General features: G+C 43.7%; 1 protein-coding gene and 1 non-coding gene across 15 annotated transcripts in view; one reads left to right on the plus strand and one right to left on the minus strand.

The window, feature by feature from the left end:
• Limch1 (LIM and calponin homology domains 1) overlaps positions 1-26733 on the minus strand; it is a 308704-nt gene that overhangs the window by 29741 nt on the left and 252230 nt on the right. For 9 of the 14 annotated variants that reach the window (XM_052198322.1, XM_052198330.1, XM_052198323.1 and 6 more), the window contains 7 exons: positions 23918-23953; positions 19590-19716; positions 18062-18219; positions 17477-17885; positions 14156-14377; positions 2972-3056; positions 1168-1328 (listed from right to left, as the gene is read on the minus strand). In XM_052198322.1, coding sequence (XP_052054282.1) covers positions 1168-1328; positions 2972-3056; positions 14156-14377; positions 17477-17885; positions 18062-18219; positions 19590-19716; positions 23918-23953 — 1198 coding nt within the window. The remainder of the gene's footprint in view (positions 1-1167; positions 1329-2971; positions 3057-14155; positions 14378-17476; positions 17886-18061; positions 18220-19589; positions 19717-23917; positions 23954-26733) is intronic. The other 5 variants (XM_052198325.1, XM_052198324.1, XM_052198321.1 and 2 more) reach the window with 1 other exon arrangement.
• On the plus strand, positions 239-345 carry LOC127696974 (U6 spliceosomal RNA). Its single transcript, XR_007980395.1, has one exon. It is a non-coding gene; the product is annotated as a U6 spliceosomal RNA (small nuclear RNA).

Below are 26733 nucleotides of genomic sequence, written 5' to 3' on the forward strand. Positions count from 1 at the left end.
GAATGGGTCTTCCCTAGTTGATGGAATAGTTTTGGGAAGGACTAGGAGGTGTGGTCTTGTTAGAGGATATACTGGCTGGTTTTGTGTGTCAACTTGACACAGGCTGGAGTAATCACAGAGAAAGGAGCTCCAGTTGAGGAGATGCCTCCATGAGATCCAGCTGTGGGGCATTTTCAGTTAGTGATCAAGGCAGGGGGTAGTGTAGGTGGTAGCTTGGGTTCTGTAAGAAAGCAAGCTGGTGCTCACTTCAGCAGCACATATACTAAAATTGGAACAGTACAGAGAAGATTAGCATGGCCCCTGAGCAAGAATGACATGCAGATTCGTGAAATGTTCCATGATGATGATGAAGAAGAAGAAGAAGAAGAAGAAGAAGAAGAAGAAGAAGAAGAAGAAGAAGAAGAAGAAGAAGAAGAAGAAGAAAGCAGGCTGAGCAAGCCAGGGAAAGCAAGCCACTAAGGAACATCCCTTCATGGCCTCTGCATCAACTCCTGCTCCCTGACCTGCTTGAGTTCCAGTCCTGACTTCCTGTGGTGATGAACAGCAGTGTGGAAAGTGTAAGCTGAATAAACCCTTTCCTCCCCAATTTGCTTCTTGGTCACGATGTTTGTGCAGGAATTAAGACAGATTAAGTGATTAAGACAGGGGGTGTCATTTAGGGTGATGGCTTTGAAGTATCACAAGTCCACAGCCAGGCCTAGTCTCTCCAACTGTCTCTCTGTTTCTCCATCTCTGTGTCTCTGCCTCTCCCCCTGCCTCCTCTGCTTCCTGTTTATAGATCAGGTGTAAGATCTAGGCTACTGCTCCAGAATGAGGCCTACCTATCTGATCCCACACTTCCCACCAAGATGATCGTGGACTCTTCCTCTGAAAGTGCAAGCAAGCCCCCAATTAAATGCTTTCTTTTATAAGTTGCCTTGGTCATGGTGTCTCTTTACAAAGTGAGTGTGAGTGTGAGCATGGTGATTGTGTGAGTGTGTGTGTGTGTGCGTGTGTGCGTGTGTAATGAACATACAATATGGTTTTTAGAGAGAACTACAGATTAAAGACAAGTAAGGAAAACAGCCCTCACACCTGCTGTCTGCCCTGGAAGCAGTGTGTCATGGCTGCCTGAAACCCTTTAACCTTTAACCTCTGGGTTTAACTCCTCCCCCACCCTGGCCTCACCTTCTGTGACAGCACTAACTCCACCTTCCCACTCATCTCGTTTTCTGGCTTCTTCTGGTCTGGTTCTGGCACCTCGTTCTTCAGCTGCAGGTTGGACGAAAACTCTACCAAGGCCACCGTTGGGCTGCACCGAGTCACAGTTGTCGTAAAATGCTGGGGCTCTGGAGGGTGGTGGTCACAGGTGGAGACGGAGCAAAAGGAAATCACACAAAAGACCATTTTCTTTCAAATTCACGATGACCCTTTCATCAGAGTCCCCCCTCCTTACAACAAGATGGCTCACCACAGAAGGACACACGGCAAACAGCCCAGGATAGCAGGATTCTCATCAAACTGCCCTCCTGTGAAAGGCTGCTCCTAACAGTCACACACACCTGAGTAGCATGTGTCACAAAATGTTTAATGACCTGTCTGTGCTTGTGACTGAGTGACAAACTAACTTTTCCTTGTTCTGCGCTCCCCTGCAGGCCGGAGACTGATTTCCTCTATTACGGCTTCCTCTATAGCCCCACCTTATTTTCTGAGATAGAATTTCTCTCTGAAACTGGCAGATCCCTTTGTCCAGGTAGCGTGGTTGGTCAGCAGGCCCTGGGGCCACCTGCCTCTGCCCCATTAGTGCTGGGGTCACGGGCGTGGTGCTCGGCTTTCTCCGAGTTTCTGGGGGTCCCAGCTCAGGTTCTCAGGTTTATACACTTCACCCCCTGAGCTGTCTCCCCAGCACCTTTCTTTTTTAAAGCTATATTTCCTAAACTGGATTGTGTTAGGGATTGAGGGGTAGACAGATATAATGCATGAGAAACAAGCTGTTCTCCGATATCTAAAGAATTAGATGCACTTTCGAGGCGGCGGTGGAAAGGTCACCCTGCGAGGGGGTGTACCAGGTGTGGAACCCTAGTCTAACTAAGCTTTGAAAATCTTCGAAAATCTTTTGCTATTGTTTTTAGTAATGGCTTTTTTAAATGCCGTTTAAGAATACTTTGGTGATGGAAGAGGAGTTTGCATACTTACCAAAAGAAATGTGTAGAAAATCTTATAAGGATATCTAGGGCCTTACTATTCTACTACCAGGCCATACCATTGGCACAATTATTATGTATATTTTGGTCTATGCCTTATCTACTGCTGTGAAGGCTATAAGATGTTACCTTGAGGATGGTTAATCCTGGATGTCAACTTGACACACTTGGGAAGAGGGAAAGATGGTCGAGGAATTGCCTCGGTCAGAGTGGCTTGTAGGCGTGTCCTTGGAACCTGTTCTTGATTGCTAATTGGTGTGTGAGGGCCCAGCCTTGTATGAGGGTGCCATCCCATACAGGTGGGTCTGGGCTGCATAGGAGCAAGCTAGGGATCCAGTAAGCAGTGTCCCTCCATGGTCTCTGCTTCAGTTCCTGCCTCCAGGTTCCCGACCTGAGCTCCTGCCCCGAACCCCTTTGATGGACAGACTGTGGTCTGGGAGTTTTAAGATAAAAACAAACCCTTTCCTTTTCCTCCCCCAAGTTGCTGTTTATCACAATCACCACAAAACAACTAGGACAACCCAGTGTTTGAATTATTTCTATAAAGGAATTAAGTGTTTTTTTAATGGAGATTATTTTATTTTAGGAAATTAAATACCAAGAGTATAAAGGCCGGGACATTTTTACAGGGACATTAAAGTCACAGCCACAATTTCTCCGCAGCACCTCTAGGTGGCAGCACAACCACACAGAGCCTGATACTCCCCTTGAGTTTAGTAGGAAAAACTCACCGGTCCATAACAAAGTCACCATGGTTTACCTGAAAACTAGCATGCTCTGAAACAAACCTGCCGAGTCCAGCTCCACATCCTGTGACCTCTCTTCACCGTCTTCAACCTCTTGGCTGTTCGATTCAGTTTCCTCAGAGGCTGCCTGAAAAAGATTTTTTTCCCCTCTGGAATAAACCAAGCCCTCGAAAGTTCTAGGACGCAAAGGCCACTTCCTTAATAGTAATTTTCAAGCCAACAAGGTGGGCTCCCCGGCGCAAACTGTCTCCTGTTTCCCGGCAGCGCTACGCTGGAGTCTACTTTGTTGGAAAGAGACGTTTGTGAGCCGGAACCAGCGGGCAGCAACAAGCTGGCTCTCCTCAGCCCCCCTCTTTCCCCACACCCTCACTTCTTCCCTGGTCCTACCATCAAATATCATAAAGCAAAGTTACCACACTGTCATCCCTGAATCCTTTCAAGTTGGTTGTGGGTCCTGTCACCAGCAGAGGGGATTTTGTTTTGATTTTTAAAGGATAATGCACCTCTTAGTTGGCCGTCCTAGGCATAGGGCCTGTGGCTCTGAACACTAGCGTTTTTAAGGCGTCTCCTTGACATGGGGTTCATTCTGTTGTCACACCGTGGTAAGTAGTCTCTCTCACAGCAGTGCCTCGCTGCTGTCAGCTGCATGGTTAAAGTAAATTGCATCCCAGCCTCAATGTTCAACAGATGGGGAATGGTTGAATTACTTAGGACCATAAAGGGGAGTCCCACATTACAGAGTCACTGGAAATTAGATGTTAGCAGGCTGGGGGCATTGCTCAGTGGGAGTGCATTCAGGAGTCCCTGGGGTTGTCTGACCCCCAAGAACAGCCAAAGAAGACAACAGACAATCACACGAGACCCAATATACGGCCGTGAGGTGTGAAGATTACTGCTATTCAGGGTAGAGTTACAATATTTAAGGTTCACACATATATGTAGCACTATGTCTACATATGCAAAATTATATATATATATGCCTATGCACATATAAATGTATATCTTAGTATATAAATTAAAATATGCAATGTACACATCTATATACACAAGGATGTGTACCCACATACATATCTATGACACATGTGTATGTGGCACAAAGGTAAAAGAAGACTAAGTAGTGGCCCAGTGTGGGGTGGGGGATGGCGGCAGACAGCAATAGGGGAGGAGACTCAGGGGCCACGCACAGTGTATATATACAGTGTCACCATGAAGCCCATTATTTTATGCTAACTAAAACTATAAAAATAGAAATGTACAGCCCCAAGAAAATAGAAAATGTTAGTAGTGTTTATTTTTTAAATGTGTTTACATTGGAATTATTTTTCCATTTCCTTATTCACACTTTTATAAATGCTCTACCATCAGAAAACAATCAGTGTAGTTTTACACTGTTTTTATGGGGAACTGACTGTAGCGTTAGGTCTAAAATTTTCTTGCTCAACAAAAATTAGTGAAAGGTTAAACAAAATGTGTATCTGGAAGACTTGTGCCAAAGACAGCAAGTCAATGACTCTGTTTTACTTATTTCGTTTTAGTAGAAGTTTCATGTAAAAGACTAAAGTTGAATTTTTAGTCATTCATTATAAAGCATTTTATAAACTTTAAAAGGGTTTTGGATAAAAGCTAATATTGGTTTTCAGAACAGGTATTATTAAATACTTCATAAAACATCTCCCAGGAACAAAACACCTTTCTCAAGTTGTTCTCAGATATCCACGCTTGTGCCCTCATGTATATAGACACGCATAGTACATACATACATATATATATACATATATGCATATATATACACATACATATTATATATACATGCATGCATACACACAGACACACATACATACAAACACACATACATATTAGACAGACACACATACATATAGGCAGACACACATACGTATATAATCATGCATACAGACATACATATACACATACAGACATATACACATACATATACATGCATGCATACAGACACACATGTATATACATACATGCACATACATGCATACATACATATGTATATACATATATACATGTGTACACATGTATATACATATATATACATACATGCATATAGGCACACATACATATATAAATACATATATACATACATATGTATATACATACACACAAAATAAATAAATGTAAAAGTTTTAATTAAAAAATAGAATTTTAAGCCAAAACCTTTCAAACTTCTTAAAGATTTTATAACGGTATCTAGTGAGAAAAATTGACTTTTTTCTTTTGGAGGATGGGGTATTTTGAAATACTCATAATTAGACTGGAGTTTTGTAATGATGGGCAATCATATACCAAGATGGAAAGAGTGTACTATCAAGGTAAAAATGTAGTTTTTTTCCTTTTTAGTACTGCGGACTCAACAGAACTTCCTATATGCAAGTAAAACAGTTCACCACTGAGCCACACCCCATTCTTGGCCCTTTCTCTATGTCAATTCAGGGTCTGCTCAGTCCATCTTTGAACTCACTCTGTAGCCAGAAAGACCCTGCAATCCTCCTGCCTCAGCCTCTCAAACAGTTGAGACTTTAGACTTGAGGCTGACTTTAAAACCCTTAGGCAGGTCAGTTGTGGTGGTGCATGGGGTCACAAGTTCCAGCCCTGCCTAGGCCAAATTAGTGAGACAAGTGAAATGAGAAGTCCTAAGGGTTAGACAAACGGTGGAATGCTTGCAAGGCTCGCTCACACAAGGCTCTGGGTCTGACCCTCAGTATCACAAAAACAAAGAGACAAGCAATGTCCAAAACCACTGTCAATAAGAAAAATACAGACAGAAAATAACCACCACATTAATATTATTTAATGGATTTTTAGACATCTTTTAGTCGTACCAAGAAGCTTGGATTGAATTTCTTTAAGGAAACTTGAATGAAAATAACCAATCAAAATGTTTATATTATGCAGAGGCTCTACATACATGTGCATCTATGTGTGTTTGAGCATACATGTGTGTGTATGTTATATATATGGTGTGTATGTTTATGGTATGTATGTGTGTGCACTCACATATGTGAAAATCAAGCAGTCTAACATTATCAAGGAATAAGTTGGACTTTTTCGTTTGAAGTTCACTCTAACGCAACTAGACACATTGAGACTCCATGGTATTTTTGCTTTATGATGATAATATATAAAATACTGACAGGACTACTGGATCTTAGCTTCCTTCTCCAAACATATTAAATTATAGAAAACTATCTAAAGCTGGAAAACAAATTGAAGCTAAATACTGATGAAGGAACCTCTTGAGAACGCTCATGTTTCCAATCACTAGGACAGAGTGACTACTAACAGGGCCCGGATCCTACAACTGAACAAAAAAATGAACATAATTTATGCGATTTGAGATGCTATCCAGTTCGAGCTGCATTATTTCAGGCACTACTGAGAAAGAAAACACGCTGTAAAACATGACACACTGTGGACTGTAAGAGCACTCGTGATTTGCAGACGTTGAAACACAGAAAGTGTGCCAATGGATTCAATGGTATGAGACAATTGCTGAAGCCCGTTCAACACAATGCATCATGCTAACAGGACGCGATGCACCAGCATTAATTACCACACCAGGGTTATATAGCTGCCATAGCACGTCTCAGTAATAGTTTAGCCATGCTTGGCTAACAGATATCTACCTTTGAGACTTCTCAGGTTTCTAAGGTATTTTTACCCTGAAATGATCGGTAAGAACCTACATCCTGGTATTCGGTATGGTTCATAATGGCTGTAATACGGTTACCATGGTTAATATTTAGCCCATTTAACAGGCATCATTGCTGCTGAGGCCTTGACTTGGACCATAGCATTTAACGCCTGATCTTAGGCAGTCTCAGCCTAGTTCCCTTCACAAAGGCTGAAGGTAAGTGGCTCGCAAGGGTCCCAGTGCCAGGAGCAAGAGCGGTGGAAACCCTGAGCAGGGCCAATCCTCTCCCCATGTCCTCAGTGGCCTGACAGCCACATTTACCGTTGGAGGTCTCTCAGGATTTAGAGTTTCTGGCCCATAAGAAGTAACTAAGTACCTGAGACTTTCAAGTTCACTGCAGAAACAATCCAAACTGCCATTTCTAATTCCTTTTCTGTCCTGTACCAACTGTTCATTATTCAGCAGAAGGTTAGAACTTCCTGGAATCCTTCAGGGCAGGAGGCAGTTCAGTCAGCTCCAGAGCAGCCAAGACCGTACTGTCCCCAGCCAGCCGGCCATTCAGAGTGCCAAGGGCGGAAAACAAATGACGTTCTACAATAAATGCATTATCTATGCAATCCATGCTCAAGAACTTTGCTTAAATACATACTATTCACCCAAATCAAGCCACCACTAGCAATATATTCAGGGGAGAGAAAGAGGTGGGGTGGGGGTGGGAGCCGTAACTCAACTTAAAAACTTTTTATATGCACCAAGAGAAAGAAGGGTCTATTTTTTAAAAATGAATTTAGCAGTGGTAATGTAAGGGGCACCTTATATTTTTCTACAAAGTTTTCTGAGTTCTGGAACCCACAAAAGACTATCTGTAATGAAGGGAAATTCCCAGAGCTGCTTTAATTAACTCAAGTCTGGCTTCTCCATCCCGAATGCTTGTTATTTCTGTATTAATGGACTCACATCCAAGGAAATGAGTTCAAAGTTGGCAGTCTTAACCAGCCCTGATAGAATCAGAGGTCTGCTGCTAAAACACACCCTTGCTGGCAAGTGTGCCTTCTGACTCCTGCGTCTGTCCCTTTGGTTACAGCTCAGAAGATAGGTCTTCCGTCCTCCGACTGGAAACAGTTTTTCGAGGGTGAAAGCAAACAAACAAACACAGAGTCCTGGACAGGGGTGAATGAGCACACAGAAGGGTTTGCGTGAGGCTAAGCCAGGAGTTGGCTTCCCCTTCACCAAGAACTCCATCCAAACTAGCCTTACCGCCTGACTACGCCCCAACACCAGAGGCAGGAGGCGGCAGATTCCTGGCTTCGGAATCACATGATTTAGCCACAAAAATCTACCTAGCTACCGGCGGCCCCCCTGAACGACGGCCTTGTCAGACTGGCAGAGAGCAATCATAGGGTGGACAGCAGAAGGGTGAGAGCCAGCCTGAGACCTCAGCTCCAGCTTGTCGTTTGACCTCTGTCGTTTAAATGGTGATGTCCAAGGACCTTCCTGGGACTATTCTGGGATGGTGAGAGATTTTTCTGGCTCCAGGCTTCACTAACTGGACACAAGCCTGGAAAACAGTGTATTGGTGTCCTGGCACTATGACCCAGTGCCACATATGCTGTGATGCTCCTTTTACCTTAGGAATCTGTCACCATTAGGAGAAACAGCAAGCTAGGAGATCCACTTCTGCACGCTTTAAATGCCACACACACACACACACACACACACACACACATACACACACAGACCATGCTATCTACATGATGCTTTTCAAACCACTGAAGATGGATGGGCCAGGTTCAATTTATCTCCTCTGGTGCATATCATCTTGAAATTGCTAAACAATATCTATATACAGATATAGGTTAGTATTAGATTTTCAAAAACATTAATCTACCAACCTCAAGATCACTTCTACCAAACGTAAGATGAAGTGGGGAAAACACTTTCTGAAGAGATTTCTGTCGACATTTGACAGGAATCTGCAGTTGGTGTCAACGGCAAGGCAAGCAGCGCCTACTCGGATGCCTTTGCCCTGCCCTCACTGAGAAGCAGAAGGAGCAAGAAAGGTCTGATTGTTCCCCTGGATCAGAAAACAAAAGGAAAGTGCTGATTTTTTTTTTTCTAAGGAAGGCCACAAGCCTTTTCAAGACAAGGGACAAACAGACCCACCTCATCGGTCAGTTTGTGAAAAGCTCACGGAGTGCTTGAGATACCCAAGAGCTGAGCATGGCTCACACACAGGAGCTGCCACCGACCACCGGGACTCCAGCATTTGGGATGAGTGTGAGAGAGATTTGGTTAGCTTTCATGAAATGGAGCGACAGAGGGTCCCTGTGCCTGGAGAATGTAATTTTGGGATCCCAGGTGGTAGAAACAATCCCAGACCGGGGACCACAACAGATACAAAAAGAGCCAGGGGAAGAGTATCACTGGTAGAGTCTTCTAGAAAGAGCTGTTCACAGCTGCATGACTTTTAGAGAATGAACTGCACTGACCGACCAGCACCAGCAGCTGGAAGAAGACAAGGAATCCATCTCATGCATATAAAATTCACTCCTGCTCAAAATGGTAATTTCTATAATCATATGTAAACTCCCCCAAATCTTTATATCTCTATTTTGTGTTTCTAGAGGGAAAAATACTATTTTACCGTGCACTTGTTAATGGTAATACAAAAAATACAAAAAAAAAAAAAAAATAAGGGTGCCTGTGATCTACAAGTCACCTTGACATCAAGCTAAGTGCTTGGCAGACATGCAGTCTCCCAGTAACTATCTGACCTGCATTAGTATATGTAACAGTAGTCCCTTGCTTCCTTCTATACATAAGCTGATGTCAGACACTTAAACATGCTCAGGTCATGCTTGGCCTACTGCATGGAGTTCTTAGGGTAATTTAGGAGAGGATCATTTTCAGATCAGCAAGCAGAGATCCAAATGTAAGTACGACTGACCATGGACAGAAACCACCACCAATGGAGAAACCACCACCATTGGTATCTCCATGCTTGGAGATAGCTTTGAGGGAGGTTGTATTAGTCATATCTCTTGTTGTGATAAAAATACATGGCGAAAGCTGAAAAATACTAGGAGGCTGCCTTCGGCTCCTAGTCTAAGGGGATACGTGGCGGCAGGAGCACAAGGCTGTTGGTCACATTGCCGCTGCTGTCAGAGCAGAGACAATACTGGCGCTCAGCTCTCCTTCTCCCTTTTATTCAGTCCAGGACCCCAGACTATTCGATGGCGCCATCCACATTTAGAATGCGTCTTCGCACCTCCGCTAACCCAGTCCCATGCATGCTTGAGGTTTGTCTCCTAGGTGACTCTAGAACCTGTCAAGTTGACAGTCAACAGAACATCATGGAGACAAAGCACGACATCCAATAGGGCTACAAACAAAGGATCGGCTCATCTTCAGCTCAGGAAAGCATTTCAATTCCTTCTCAACCCTGTATTCTTGGACCCTGTACATGTGTTACCACAGGACCTTCTAACATAAGCCAGTATTTTAAAATGCAAGGTGCTAGGTTTTTATTGGGCTTCTAATAGAGATGGAGAGAGAAACTAAACTCGGAAAGATCTCACAGGGAACAGGGAGGGAGGGGAAGCAGGGTCTCTGTCTGGAAAGGACTTCATAAAAAAAATAAAATAAAATCCCCACTATGTGGAAGAGCTGCAACTGTTCTCCAATTCAATCAAATATCCACACCGAAGGTCAGGCTTCAAAGTCCACATCCCCCACAGAACTTTCCCAGACTGCGTCCTGTCTATGCTGATCTTACCTAGTCTTTGTCATCTTATTATATTCCTCTGGTGTCCTTAGTCTATAACCCGAGCATTTAGTTATATATTGTTTGATATACTTCTTTAGATATATCTATGTCTATGTCTACGTCTATATCTATCACCTATCTATCAATCAATCAATCTATCTATCTATCTATCTATCTATCTATCTATCTATCTCTATGTATCTAAAATATCAGGAAGTTTGCTTCTTTTTCTTTTCTAAACACTTGGGCATAGAGTGTGTCTTCACTCATTCCTTAGTAAGCAGGCACGCAGTTGCACGGTGGTTACTATTATAATCCTATTCTTACAGAGCTGAGCCTAGTGGGAGGGGTCTGGAATGGGATGGTCTATGTAGATACAGCCTAAGTATCATGACAGAGTTCACATCCAACCTATGTATACAGGAAGCAAACCATGGTTTCAGCAGATCCGAGAGAAAGATGAAGTAGAAGAAAATTGAAAGAGGTGGCATGTCATCATGTGCCCACGTCAGCCCGGGAGGAGACTGCCACTCGCACTTCAGAGCCCCGGGTGGGCCTGAGTGTCGCTGCCTCTCTCGCCTGGGGCTCACCTCACATTCTGAATTCACACTCCTGCCTACTGTTGCCACTGTGCCCTCTGCACAGTTCCAACTTGTCCTAAAGCAACTGTGACATTTTAGTGGTGGGTGAGGCTACTCCTCTGTAGAGAGTGTCTCGTTTGAGAATGCAATTTTTGGAAGAAAGACACTATTTACAAAGAAGAACACTATTCTTTTGATGGCCCCGTGGAACCGGGAAAATGAGTCAGAAACAGAAAAGGCAAGTCCAACCCGGCATCCATCCTTGGGAGGCTCAGAAGTACAGCACCCTGCTTCCAGACAGCCGCCAACCTTCTCCAGGGTCAATTCATTCCACTTTTTCAGGAAGAATAAAGTGGCTAGCTTCTTTGGAATAACAGAGAAGGAAGTAAAATCAGGATTCAGATTTCTAAACACTGATTCTTCTTTTAAAGAGGCAATTATTTTATTATTTCTAGATGGAATTTCACCATTTCCCTAGCTGTTCAGGAACTCACCATGTGGGCTAGGCTGGCCTTAAATGTACACCAATGCCCCTGAATAAGCCTTCCAAACACTGTGACACAGGCATGGCCCATGTGCCTAACCCTCCAGAGGAGAGTCCTTTAAGATGACTCTCGGATAACATGCTGGAGTGGAAAGGTTTAGAATCTTAAGTAACCAGAGTATATGAAGAACTTTCTAGTAGTGAACCAAAGTTCCACAAAACACAGCTAACAACTTTACACACACATATACACACACACTCAAACTCACATGTACATGCATACATGCATGTTTAGTAGGAGAGAGAGGAAGATAGATGATAGATGATTGATAGATAAACACATAAATAGATAAATGATAGATGTTAGACAGAGATAATCAGATAATAGATAGAGATATAGATAGATAGATAGATAGATAGATAGATAGATAGATAGATAGATAAAGATAGATAGGCGAATGATAGATCCACTCAGAGACCAACGGAATGACTCCTACCAAACTTTAAGAGTGCACAGCACTGGAGATCAGACCTGAAATGCCACTCTGTAATACTCAGGTTTACTCAACTAGAAATTACTCCTGACTAGAAAAAAAACATACACCCAAGAAAGAAACCCCTAGGTTTGCTCATGAGTTTGGGCCTATACTCCAAGGCTGCCTAGCGTCATGCTGACCATGGGGAAGAAAGGCCATGAGGTCCCCTTTCCTAGGAGTTCCCCCCTGTGGGAACACACAGGCTTCTGAAGTCACATGATTTATTTTATAACACGGGATGTAGCTTCTTTTAAAGTAAGTCACTTAGTGGGGTATGTAATCCCGACAGAATGAAGGGAATCTAGAAAATGCCCCTGAGCAGCGCAGGGTGGGGAAGTGGAATTGCTAACATTCCCAGGAAGGCAAGCCCAGCCCTATGGTGTCCAAGGACTCGGGAGTTTCTAGCTTAAGTGCAGGAGCAGAAGTGAATGTTATCTCACTAGTTAAGATCTTCCCTCCTGGGAGCTCAGCACTCCAATCCTGCAGCTTTGTAAGGCGTCCCCATAGGCGGAAGCAACATTATAGTCCACAGGTGGAACTGGGCATTCGCCTGGGTTACAACCCTGGGGAAGAAATGACTTTGGTCTCTTCCCATCTGAGTCTCTGTCATAGAGCACGCAGCAAGAACTTATTCCTCAAAAGACAAACCCTGAAGAAGGACGGCGCCATCCGGTCCTGTCCAGCATGAGTTTGACCAGAAAGCACCTGTTGCTGGGTGTGGGAGGGGGAGGGGGGAGGCGGGAAGCAAATTTAGCTCCAGACCAAATCTCTGAGGAAACCTCAACAATGTCTTTATCCTTGAACTGTACACGGGGGATGCGGGCTGCTGCTGAGAGCAGCCTGACCCTAAGACCGAGGCTGTACCTCTGTGGGTGCTGACAACTTGGACTGGGTGAGCAAAACCAGTCTGAGCCTTTCTGGTGGGAGAGCCATGGACGTGTGACCCTCCTGACGCCACGGCATACTTCAAAGTGGCAAGTCTCACGCCATTTTGAATTTCACTGTTCTTAAATTACCCTATCCTTTTTGACTTGTTCCTTGAAGACTGGTCTGTTGCCTTAGATGAGTTTGAATTTAAAAGTTTAAGCTAATAGAAATTAGTTGTATTTTTAATAATTTTTTTTTTTGGTTTTGTGAGACAGGATTTCTCTGTATAGTCCTGGCTGTCCTAGAACTCACTCTGTAGACTAGGCTGGCCTCGAACTCAGAAATCCACCTGCCTCTGCCTCCTGAGTGCTGGGATTTTAGGCATGTGCCACCGTGCCTGGCAAATTTTTGTGTTTTTTTAATAAAAGCATTCATAGATGTACATAGGTAGGTAAATAGTAGATAGATACTACTGAGTGCTAGAAGATGGCCCAAGATCTTACTATAGATGGTTGGGAGCCACCATATGGTTGTTTGGGAACTGAACTCAGGACCTCTGGAAGAACAGCCAGTGCTCTTAACCACTGAGCCATCTCTCCAGCCCCTATCTCAGCTTCTTACTTGGTGGAATTACAGGCCTGTACCACCACACTCAGCTTGGCACTGGCTATCTTCAAATTATATTAACAAATCTAATGATGTCTTTTACAAATAAGAGAAAAGGGATACTTTAAGGATAGCTTTGCTTATCTATAACACCAGTAATATGAAGGAAAGTAAATTTGTTGTTCTGAAATTATGTTATCTTTAATTATAGTCTATTGTTATGGACTGAGTTGTGTCTCCTTAGGACCTCCAAATATGATCTTATTTGGAAATAGGGTTATTTCGGATGAGCTTGGTTTAGGTTAGTGGAGGAGGTATCCAGCCATTCTGATCTCCTTATTAACAGGAAACTTGGGCTCAGACACACACACACAGGAAGGGGACCTGGGTGGGGAGGAAAACAGAGGTTGGGGTGATGTGCCTATGTGCCTTGGGCAGTCAAGACTGCCAGGAGGCGTCAAGAGCTTGAGAGGAGGCCTAGGGCAGACTCCCCATCACTGCCAACACAAGGTGTAGAGTCTGCTGGCACCTTGGATTTGGACTTTGATCCCCTAGGATAGAGACAGTTTTTATTGCTGAAGTCTGGTAGTTTGCAGTACTTCCGTATGCTATGTAGCCAGAGCCATCGTATATACCCAAGGAGAAAGAAATAAACAATGTCATGACCTACTTATTCTAGAGACCAATTACATGATAGAATTTTCCCAAGGAGCAACAGTGCTTCTTACTGTCAGTGCCTGGGGAGCAGAATTTGGCTTCCTGATGCTGATCCCAACGCCGTCGCTGTCTTGTGTCACATGCACGGGAGAGCCATGCACTGTGGCCACACCTTCAAACATCTGGGACCTGGTTAAGGACGGGCTAGGGGCTGCTGCTATGGGGCTTTCTTTTTCCTTTCCTTCCTCATCTCCATGGGCCATTTCTCCATTCACGCTGACTTTCCCATGTACCTACAAGAGCCAGAGTGAACAAGAAATCACGCTATTACGCAATCGAAGACGATAACCAAACACAAGCTGAATCGCCTTAAAGAAGTCCTGGTCTTAAACCTCTCCAGAGCTTTCGTGGGTTCTAGAAGTCCGTTGTCTGTCCATGCCATCAAAAAGGGACTCTCTTTGTCCACTTCATGACTGGATGACATTTCATGTTCACCTGACTCTTGGTGTGCTTTCATTTGAAATTAGAGAAATACAAGGAAGTTTTTTTTTTTTAAATACTTATTTACAGGCATGCACTTTTAAATTTTTTTAAAGAAATATTTTATATCATGTGCATTGGTATTTGGCCTGCATGTATGCCTGTGTGAGGGTGTCAGAGTCTCTGGAGCTAGAGTTTCAGACAGTTGTGAACTGCCATGTGGGTGCTAGGAATTGAAACCAGATTCTGTGGAAAAGCAGCTAGTGCTTTTAACCACTGAGCCATCCCTCCAGCCTCCCCACCCCCCAATCAAGGAATCCTAAATACAAATACATGCCGCATATTTGGGTTAGGTTGTGATGGCAATTCCATAATTTGAACGGTTTTCTTCTGGCTAGCATAAAAATGAGGCAGGGCATCCTCTGATCAGGAGCATTTAAGGTTATCTTGTTGTGGACGATTTTTTTTTTTTTATAAAGTTATCGTGGAAGGCAAGGATTCTGATATTATGTTATATAACAATAAATCTCATTTTTTTCTATTTAATTTTATAATTCTATTTTTTTCTCAAGGAGAAAAAGTCCATGCTCATTGAAATGTTTTTGTTTCACATTCTATATTGAGAGGGGGTAGCAAGCATGATGGGGTGGGGGGGGCTCGCCTGGCCTGTGGAAATGGCCGCCTTCCTGATGGTTGAGCCTATGGTCTGTGGTGAGACGACCTATGATCCAATTCCGACTCTGCCACTCAACAGCTACGCAATCTCACACGTTTCTGACTCTCTGTGCAAAAATGCAGATTTTAACATAATGACCTTCTTCATAGTGTTGTGGGATTATAGGACTAAAGAATGCTTAGGACTCTGCAGCATCTCACGCACTACTGGCTGTTCTTATTGGGTCTTCTAGAGTCTCTGAAACGGAACAAGGGCTGGGCGTTAGCTGTCTTAGTCCACTTTGTCCTACTGGCCATCATGATTTATTACCTGCTACTTGTAAGAAATTTGCAACACAACTCAGCACACACACATGAATATGGTGGAAACAGATGAACAGTATGTTTATCTTATTGAGTGCGATCCGGGTGACTTCTAATGTATTATTGTCCCCTTCATTTTTTAAAATGGTGATTCTGAACCAAGATTGTTTTTGGAAAATTATGTCTAAATTGTATCACTTGATCTTTTTTTACTTTTTTTTTCTTTCTAAAAATATGGTACAGTTTATTCATTTGGTTTTGAGACAGGGTCTTGCTGTTGTGGGTGCACATAGACACACACACTGACATACACACACGCATACACACATGCACTTTTCTAAGCTGTGCTGTCTCTCTAATCTAGTAACAATTGTCCTATATATAGGTTACTTTGACAACAACTGTTCATTTATTTTTGAGAAAGTGGCTTGCTGTTGGGAGCACACGCACAAGCACACGTGCACACACACATACACACATACATACACAAGCACACACACAGTGAAGTAGAGACATACTACCAAACAAAAATGACAAGGTTTTCTCAGATCCTAATTCTGTCATAAATTCTTCTATCCTAATCATTACAAGGTCACATTATGCCATTAACATAAATAAGAGGAAGTAGATCTCTAAATGATGTGATCAGATACCTACATAGCCAGTTATATAAACGTATTCCCACCTATGCTCTGGGCCTCCTCAACATAATGCTTCCATGGAAGGTTACACCATCCATTTTCCTGGCCCCAGGTGAAAGGAATCCCAGGAATATTTGGGGCACTTGAGGACACTGCTAGGCACACACACACACACACACACACACACACACACACACACGGCACGCCTCTGTGTGTGTGTGTGTTGTATATAAGTGTTCAATTTCTCTTGAATCTCAGGAAGAATTCATTTGTCCACTTTTGCTGAATGCCTACCATTTCCTAGGTATCTATCCCAAGCTCTTAGCTAAGATGGAGCCGTGAAGAATAAAAGTACAGTCTTTATCCTATTAGAGACAAACCTTTTAAATCAATCTGGATGAGATGGCCAGGCATTCATCTTTTTTTTTTAAAGCAAAGCTTAAGGTACAGATATATGTATATATTTAGATTTATTTAAACATAAGTGAGACATTTAAACATCAGGTTTTGAGCTCTCTCGGAAGTCCAGCAATGAAGGTCTACTGAGCTCACTGCTTGGTTAGTTGGTTGGACAAACGTCTCACCAGCCCTAATGGCAACACCTCCCAGCGATGAATTCCACTTTTCTGCAAGGACAATATGAACTGATTTTTTCTTTGGAGCTAAAGGAGCTTAAGATGCAGGCCAAGTGTTCCTCTGTAATATCAGAAGACACTGGATGGACTATGAGGAAATGCAAGTATGTTTGGTTGCCAAAGGGTTTTGGTTCTCAGAATGATTTTATAGACTCCCTAGTAACACAGCCCAGCTTTCTGTTCAAGGAGAACCCTGTCTTACCTGATGGCAAGTATGCTCCAAGCTATCACATGTTATTTTCCCCCAGTGTAGCAACTCTTTGGATAGAGTGTCAATTTCTCCCTATACGATATAGCTGTATATTTTTCTATTTAAACGAAAGGCAGATGCAGCCTGAGTTTGCTGTGTATCCTGATAACTACAGGTTTGGAGTATTGCTAAATGATTTGTTTACGATGTTCTATAAGAAACCATCATACCACAGCAGAAAACAGACCTCGCTCTTCAGATGACTTGTCTATCCCAGGGAACCCACTAAGAGGAACAACAGAACTGAGAGGAACACCCACCCCTTAAGTATCTGCAAGTCCAAGCTCCTGAAATATGTGTATTATTGTCCATGATAAATGTGTTTGGCTTTTGTTTGACAAAAGGCTCCTTCTACAACCTACCCACAGTTTGGTTTCCTTCCTCAACTCCCCAAAGAGTTCATCCTACCTTAAAAGTCTTCAGAACCTCTTGAGAGTTTTTGGGCTGCATGTAAGGCCTGGGTGTCAGCATAGGCACTGTGTTTGGAGTGATGGTTTTGCTTGGAGACCCAGTGCCTGCTGCCGCGCTGCCCTCTGGGACGCTGGTGCGAGCGATGGTGGTCTCAACCGTGGCAGTGAACTTGGGAGGGGGCAGTGATTGCTGCCGCAGGTATTTCATGGGACTGGGGTCGTTCGGGAAGGAGGATGAGTTTGGCTCGGTTGAATGGCTTCTTTCCAGGATTTTTGGCATCTCCAAGCGTTCAAGGACGGCCTCGCTGATGGTGAACCTCTCGACGTACTGCTGGAGGATCCCCTCGGCCTCCTCCTGAGACCTTGCGTTCTTGTAAGCCTCGTGCAGTTCCCTCTCTCTCCGCTCTCTGCAGGATGGGGCAGGGGAAAAAGAGCAATAAACAGGTAGGAAAGTTGTAGCGATTCCCACCAAGGTAGAGTAAAAACACCAAACTATAAATAGTAGCATTGGAGCCTTGACAACAGCACGGCTTAGAGAAAGCATGACTAGATAGTACTGCACACTAGCGATAGAAAGACCCACTTTTCTTGGACAATTTCTCTGTAAGTTTTGATGCTTTTCCTCCGTTCACTTGTCCCATCTTCTCCAGACATCAATTTCTCCATTTTTTTCCTTTCTTCCTCTTTCTTGATTAAGTCCTGAGAAGCACTTCTTCTACGGCTCTTCCAGCGAGCCAGGTCCTGGGGGGAGAGGGGGATACCATGTTCATTCTCAGCCTGCACGGAATTCCCTTTCTGTGACTCATGGACCTATAAGCACTAAGGCACTATGCTGGGACACTTGCACACAATTCTGTGAAAGTCTGGGTGAAACAAGGATGCCTAGAAGGCAGGGAAAGAAACAGATAGTGTGAACACTATCATTAACAGGGCAGCAATTTATTGAGACAGTGTGCTGTGGCACGTGCAATCAAAGTTCATGCCATTTGGCAAATTTGACAGAACTGTCTTAAAGGTAATATAGAAAACTTCATTTTTTTTTCTGTCTTCCTCTGCATTGGAAATCGATATCCTGGCAACAGAATGGTAGGGATTCATGTACAGCTTTCTCTTGGATAGCAGTGAAGGCAGAAAAAGTGGCTTTGGAGTTGAGTCTTACAGATCCACCGATTGGATATGTGTGAATTCCTCTGATCCTCAGGAGAGCATCGAGACCTGTTCTACAGGTAATTATAGCACAGTGAGCGGCCTCTGGGTTAGAAGGATGAGCTGGAGCAGGGGGATAGCCCAGTCTATTTAGCACGTGCATTGTTTTGTGTTTCTTGGCCTCTCTGAACTCATTTTTATCTTCTATAAGTGGGGGTGGTTGATCCAACTCTTACAATCTTGGGATTAAATGTGATGACACTTAGGTGCTAGACACTGATGACTTGCCATGACTTTGTGCTGACTTTGGAGAAGTCAACTTTTTGACCAACGGTGGAGTCAGGTTTACAATAGTGATCCACTCAATGAGAGCTAAATAAAATGATCCCCTCTCTCTGCTAACCCCAAGCTCGTCCTGTGTTACCTCTTTGCTCTCAGCACACTACTTCTAAGCTATCGCTGGTCTCTGGTGCCTTCCTTTCCTGGTTTGAATCTTGCCTCTCTACTCACTAGCTATGGAACTTTGGGCAGTGACTTAGTTGGGCTGGGACTCATCTGTGGATGCTGGAAGAAAACCGTTGTTAACACACAGAGTCACTAAACGATGAAGTTCCCAGAGCAAGGCATTTCGAACAGTGCCTGCTACTGGTACAATTAACGCTGACAGCTGCAGTCATCGTCGACATCCATCACTCTTAAATATAGAATATTAAAAGACAGCACACCACAGTTCTACGCCTATCCTAGTCGCCTGCCTCCCACCCTTTCTCTTTGTGACCAAGCTTTGGTCCAGAGTACCTGCGGATACCTCTCCTTTAATCTTCACACTGGCGCGGTCTCTGTCTGTTATGCTGGGACCAGCCCTCTCCAGCATGACTTTGAAGTCCTAAGTTACCCTCCCAGTCGGGTGGTCGGGTGGTCGGCTGATTCCCTCCCCACCGCCCGCGGCCTTGGCCAGAACTCACATCTTGCCATTTGTCGTCCTCTTCCCTCAGCTGGCTATTTATCAGCTGCAGCTGCTCCTGGCGGGCCCTGCTGTGCGGCAGCACCGCTGCCTCCTCCTCACACCGCATGTCAAACATACTCGTGCTCCTGATGCGGAGAGAGCAAAAAACAAAAAAGCAAGCCGGATGAGAGCCGGCGGCGGCGGCGGGCTCCTTTTCGCCACTGCACACCGCCGCCTGGGGGCGCTACCGGGCTGAGAGCCGCCTCTTCGCTCTGCCGCGGGAAGCGGCCACCAGCAGCACAGCCAAGAGGGGATGTCTTTGTCTTCATTGATGGCCCTGTATCAGGGAGCTTTCTAGAAAGGTGCCAGGAAAAGGGCGCGCAGGAGAAAGTATCTAAAGGCCCGCACTCCCCTCATTCAAAAGTATATAATTTAGGGAGGATGTATGTGTTCCGGGTGGCGGCAGGCGGGGACATTCCATTGCAGTGGAATTTCACACTACACTTGGTGGTGAAGAGAGAGCTTCCTGATTTACACACGCAGAGACAATTTCTTCACTTAAAAAAAAAAGTTATAGGGCTTCAAGATCAAGACACCACCTTTGCATATTTAAGTTAATGCTGGGTGTGCTGTGGTTCTTTCTTTTTCTTTTTTTTTTATATAATTACATAATTAATAGTACATCTTGGAATCAATAAAATAAGGCATTTTGCACTAAGAAGATAAAATAAATACATTAATGAGGGTATACTTTACACTCTAATGTGTTCCTAATTTTTTTGATTTATTTTTGATGGGATTCCTCTGAATTTACTCTTTGAAGGGAAAGGGAAAGGGCAGGTAATGAGGAAAAGCAAACCTTTTGGCTGTGCCTGCAGTTGATAATTCTGTAGGAGCTTACTAAGAACACAGAGCCTTTTCTGTGATGCTCACACAGACCTGTTATGAGCAAGCATTGAAGCAGCAGGGTAAAACAGAAGTAGAGATGAAAGCAAAGCCCCCTCCAACCCTCCAAGGGAAAAAATAAAATAAAAGATTAGTTCTGAGACCAAACAGCTCACACAGATCACTTACTCAGAAAGTTAAGTAGGCACTTGCTTAAGTTTAGGAGTTAAGGAGTTAAGAAAGTTAAGGAGAAACCTTCTAAGTCTCCTAGGTATAGAAGAGGATGATAATCCATTTTTTTGAAGATAACTTAGCATGGCGGAGGGTGAGGGGTGCTGAGGGGGGCGGCTTGGGAGAAGACATGCATCAGAGGGGCATATGGCATCAGCACTGTTGGGGGAATCTGCATGAGTGGCTGGGTTCCCCACCCCTTTCTCCAGGTGCTAGACATTTGGAATCTAACCTGAGATTAAAACTCAAGGCTATCTTCCTCCAGAATGTTCTAAAAATTCAACTGCAGGGATATATATATATATATATATATATATATATATATATATATGGCTTCTGTTAGTACAGGGGTGACAAAACATGGTGGGAAGTTGCTCTTGCTACTCTCCTGGTAGTATTGGTGTTGGTTCTTGAAGCTTCTAGAAAAATAAGCTTCCTCCTCAAAGGGGAAAAGGGCTGTGATCTTTTTCATCTATTTTACAGTACTTATTAACATTTGAAAAGTTAACATTAAGAAAAGTTCAGGAATTTATTCGGTTAAGTAGAAAAGTCTAACTCATGGTGTTTTGTTTTTGTTTTTTGTTTTTGTTTTTTTTTCACGTTAAGTAGGTCTTCTAGAAATAGATGGAAACTCTTTTTTTTTATTCGATATAATTTATTTACATTTCAAATGATTTCCCCTTTTTAGATGGAAACTCTTATATTTCCTTTTCCTATGCTTGGAGGGTAGGGGGTAGGGTCTTACCTTTAAAATATATAATATAGCAGTTATTTTAAGGAAAATTATAATTTCCATTAAAGCCTTCGGATGAATAAATATCTCTGAGCTGCATGTCTCACAGACCAGTAGACAGGCTGTGGAGAGGCAGGAGGCTGCCTGCGTTCTAAAGGGCAGAATCCCAGCTTGGTCCAAATAGGTGGCTATGAAGCAGTGGCTTCTGCAGGGGTAGGGAGGAAATGACTGGCTTCTTCTCAGTGTGGGATTCAGCTCATTCACCAGCAGGGCATCAGGGAGCAGCCGAGGCCCCCAGTTTGCCTTGATTTACCATCTCTGTTCCACTGTGAAGCTACAACTTACCCTAGCCCAAATGTGGCCAAAAGCCAGATGATTAAGCAGGACTCTCCTATATCAGGAAGAACTATCTCCCCTACCCAGGTTCTCTGTATTTTTTTTTTAAAAGAAGTATCAATAGCTTGCCATAAAAGAATCTGAAAAAGTCCAATCGGAAGTAAGAACTCTGAATAAAATGCTCTGTGACATTCCCAAGATGCAGGCCCTCTGGTAGAGCCCTGCTGGGAGAGGAACAAGATGCCATCGAGGAAGAGTGTGAGGACATGAAATGTGAGAGATTCCTGACTGGCCAGAAGGTGGAGATTTCGCTATGGAAGACCCTATGGAAGGTCTACCCTGACTTATATTTTATCAGGACACTTTATCTTTTGATTGGGCTATATGTTGAGAATATGTCAATTAATAACTGTAGATAACTGTAGTTTATGCCAGTAATTGCCTTTAAAGATCTTGGGAAAGGGAGAAGGGAAAGAAACTAAAAGACAGCACGCAGCTTTATTTTAAAAATGACTACTCCTGTCCACAGAGCCTGCTCTAAGCGGTTATTTGGTGCTTTTGTATATTCTCAAATAAAACCTCTAGACAAGAAGTTCCTTGACTTCTTTCTGGTCCACAGGGACATTTTGTTTGTTTGTTTGTTTGTTTGTTTTTTAATAAACAACGGAGAAGGGAGTGCCAAACCCCATCCCTTTAGACAGTCCCTAGCTTTCTCTGTGGCTGAGGTTTCTGAGGCAAGTGTAGGCAAGATCTAGAATCTTCTGAATGTAGCTTCTTTCCCCGGGATCTACTCTGAGCAAATTGTACGGCAGCTGCATGTCTGTGAGGCATAAATCCATCCTGTCACAGCGCTGCAGTTCATCAGACCAAGGAGGGTTTGGCCTTTCAGTCGCACGCCCTCCTGACAGCGATATGAAATACTGCCACTGGAGGATTTAAGAGTAATGCCCAGGTCTCAGTTCTACAATCTGCTTAGCTCCACAGAGTCAGTCAAGCACAGGTTAAACAGCATTTTGGGGAGCACGGAGGAGGTTCCGTTGCCCAGATAACTAGATAATTCTAGACTGCCCATCAGAAGTTGACGATGGAATGTGAGTACTCAGAGTTAAGACTCTAAACTAGGCTGACATCCTCAACACAGACACAGGGAAAAGCATGATGGGAAAAGAGCTGTTTAAAGGCCCCCATCTCTGCCTAAATACCATTATGACTGTCATCAGTAGAAATGACATCTGTGGGTTCTACGCCCTGATTTGACATGGAGGTTGGGTCAGGACGGCAAGTAGCATTCTCCCTTCCGGTGATAGCCAGGTCTCTGTCAGGCCACGTGATACTTTTGTGCAACTGATGTTGGATTGAAATATTAACTCCTTTTCCTCAGAAAACCAATCAGCAGACCCAAGAAGAACACTATGAAAAAACTTTGGCCTTGTATATCAAGTGCACAATGAGGCTTATGGGAAAGCCAACTTTGGAACAGAGTTTGTATGGTCAGAGAAGGGGGATGATTACGATTCTTCTCAAACTGGGATGCGAGTTGCCGGGTAGGGAATAGACCTCTGTTCAGGAAGAGAAGCAAGTGACACGCAGAGGAACCCGGGGCCTGGTTTATACCCTTGACCCCCTGCTATGCCTCGGAACCTGAACAAAACCCCAATGTTTGGGTCTTGAATATCCCACAGTTTATATGACTCCAACCTGGTAGAGACTTGGGCTTCTGGAGCTATAATTAGTGGTTTAGTTTTTTTTTTTTTTTTTTTTTTAGTTTGGGGGGAAAAAAGTGACTGTAGAAATGACTACTTCATTGTTTAGGCTAAGACCCAGTGCATTAGGAGTTAAACTGCAAAGCTCATGACGCCCCCTTCCCTAATTCAATGGTTCAGGAAGGGTACCCCACTGTCCAAGTCCTATGAGCGGCGTGAGCATGCCAAGCTATGGAAACCGAGTGCCAAAGCTGAAGCAACAGCTACACACCAGCATCATGCTTAACTTGCTCTCTCTGAGATTTCCCCTGCACAGAACCCGAGGTCCCGCTGCACCCCCTCCTGTGCCTTGGGCCGACTGTGCTGCGACATCTGCTGCATGCCGATTAGTGGTAAGTCTGGGAAGCATGCAGTTTAGGCTAGTGATTAATGTAATCCTATGAACACGACGCCACTCACCCTGCGTCACCGGACACAGGAGTTCTGGGACCGTATCTACAAGATCAAATACAGAATTAGAGAGAGGGCTGGCAGAGAGAGAATGCTGTGACCAGCCTGGAAAGACAAACTGTGGGGGAAATTGATTCATGTCTACCAAACCTTTCTGCTGGTCATGCTGAAAGAGAAATGTCATTACACAATTAGCAACATTCATTAGCTACTTAAAAAAAAATCAAAGCTTTCATATATTTCTAAAGGGTATAAAGTTTGCATTAAAACCCAGAAATCAAATAATCCCATGCTACCCACAAAGAAAACTCTGTTTAATGTAAACACAAAAGCTTGGGTTTAACTCACAGAACCTGGAAAAGTCAGCTTAAAACACAAATACACTACAGTTATTCACACACAAGCGGCTCATGCCTCTCTGTGTTGATGGTCATGGGCTACAGTGGACATGCAACGTACACGCACCCTCACTGAGCTGCTCTGATGTGTTAATGCATTTGCACAGACAATATCAAAGACTATTTCTACGGGTTTTCTAAGAGCAAGCCAGAACTTCAGCCAGAACTCCAATCAGTACCTTCCGCCTGCATTTGACAGAAACCACAATTCCTAGAAAACGGGTAGTCTTAATCAAAACCAGACTCAAAGGCTATCCCACAGCTGGAAAAACCAGGGTTTGTCCTGATCTTCTCTAGTCTTCTGGTAATTTGGATTTATAAAGCTGCATCCTCTGCGATACGATTTTGTTAGGCCCAAATGTAACTACACAGTGGAAAAGATTTAAAGGTGAGAACATCACTATATGGGGATCCCACATCTGAATGAGCAGCTCCTGTGAGGGATTGAACATCCCTTCAGCAAGGGTGAGAGCTTAAAGGCACCTCCTCTTCGAAAGGCTGCTCACCTCCACATTCTGAATGGGGACAAGGAATCGCTGCTGTAAGGAGAATCTATCGTGCTTCTAGCTTCCAGAAATCACACCCTGTCAGCAAAACATTACCTTGTCCCATGATCCATATCCTATCAGGTAATTTCTGAATGTTTTCTTCCTATAATTTTAGAGAAATTGCCCCAACAACGCATGAACACACACACACACACACACACCTTTCTTTCCTCAACTTCCACCATTCTAGAATGTTCCACAGTTATTGACAATTATTATTTCATTCACAGGGGAAAACCTGTAAAATAAAGCGGCCTTTGCCGATAAGAAGGTAGTTAGCAATTGGCTTCAACAGGCCTTTTCAGTTATCAGATCTGTGGGTTAAAACCCAGCTTTCTGCTGGAATGGAAGCCAACCAAAGGGCTGTGAGGCTCTGCTTCTGCTGCTGCTGCTTGAAGACTCATTCTATCCCCCAGGGGGCGCTTCCAAAAGGTATGAGTTTAAGTAAGATCCTTGGTGTGCTCCAAATGCCAAAAACTGCAAGGCAAGGCAAGGGGATTCTTCCCCACCAGGAGAGAAAGCATGAGAAGGGTGAATTCTGTAGCCCACATACCTGGATTTTAGTTAATAAAAGGGCCTGTTAGGATACTCATATTCAAATGCCGTGCTTTCTAAACCATCTTTGAAAGAGAAGTTATTCTTGATGGAAAAATAATGGAGGAAATAGTTAACTAACAGTTGTGTGGTTTTGTGTCTCTATTTGGATGTCCAGTTAGCATTTTATCTAAGTACAACACACTGCAGAAAGTGAACTAATGGTGCACACAGAGTCTTGTCCTAGGTAACAGTGTTAGCTTTGGGATAGGTCTGAACTTCAGTTGTTTCTTCACAGAACAACTAACAACATTCAAGGTTGTCTCTGCTGGTAACAGATTCTTACTAAATTCTATGTCTCACCATGCAAGATGCTTTCTGATTATTTTCCCTCAGCAGTGGCCAGAGAAGGCCCTCAAGAGGTATTTTGGGATACTGGCAAGAGCACCTTCTTTTCTCCATTTTCTGTGTGCTCATGGACCGAAGGAGTTTCCTCTTAGATGGATTTACTAGATTTAAAAGGGCATGGATGTAAGTAAGACTGCATTTGCTGATAAGAGGAAGATACTTAGCACTGGGCTTTAAGGAGCCCTTTCAGTTGTCAAACAGATCTGCTCTCTCTCTCTCTCTCTCTCTCTCTCTCTCTCTCTCTCTCTCTCTCAATGCAAAGCAGGAAATACTTTGGATAAAGAATGTCTTAATGCTATAGGGCACAGAATTGATGGCTGTGACAGACATGGAATGAATTGACAGAAAAGTCAGTTGATGAGGTTCCAACCTGAGGGCAGTAGTATTCAGAGGAGTGAGAGAAACAAGGTATACACCGCCTGATTGTGTTCATACAACTCCCGGCACTAAGAGAGCACCTTGGAATCCACAGCTCTTCAGTGGTCGATCCCTGTACTCCCAACTAATCTGAAGTGAGAGCAGAAAACAGCTTCACCCACTCATCTAGGATGCACACTCAGCCTTGGGTTTTGCACACAGCAATTACTACTTGTTAAAAGGAAACACAAACTCTCAGGGAGTGCGTTGGGCTCAATCAAGAGCATGGGCTCTCCCTCTCTCCCTTTCTTTCTCACATGCACAGATGGACACAGCACAGAAGTGAGTGCACACACACACACACACACACACACACACACACACATTTTTGAAAAAGAAGGATGTCCTAAAGTTATTGGCTCTCTTCACTTACACTATTTATCCTAATAGGAACTACAAATGACTGGCAAATGGAAAACAGTAGGCATTCGAGCAGGCCTCCATGACTCCTCTTGTGACTTGTATTGTACAGGCAATGGCTTGAAGGGAAAAAGTGGTTTTCCACTTGGAGCTAAGTTTA

Source organism: Apodemus sylvaticus, chromosome 11, assembly GCF_947179515.1.
Source record: "Apodemus sylvaticus chromosome 11, mApoSyl1.1, whole genome shotgun sequence".
Taxonomy (NCBI): Eukaryota; Metazoa; Chordata; class Mammalia; order Rodentia; family Muridae; genus Apodemus; species Apodemus sylvaticus.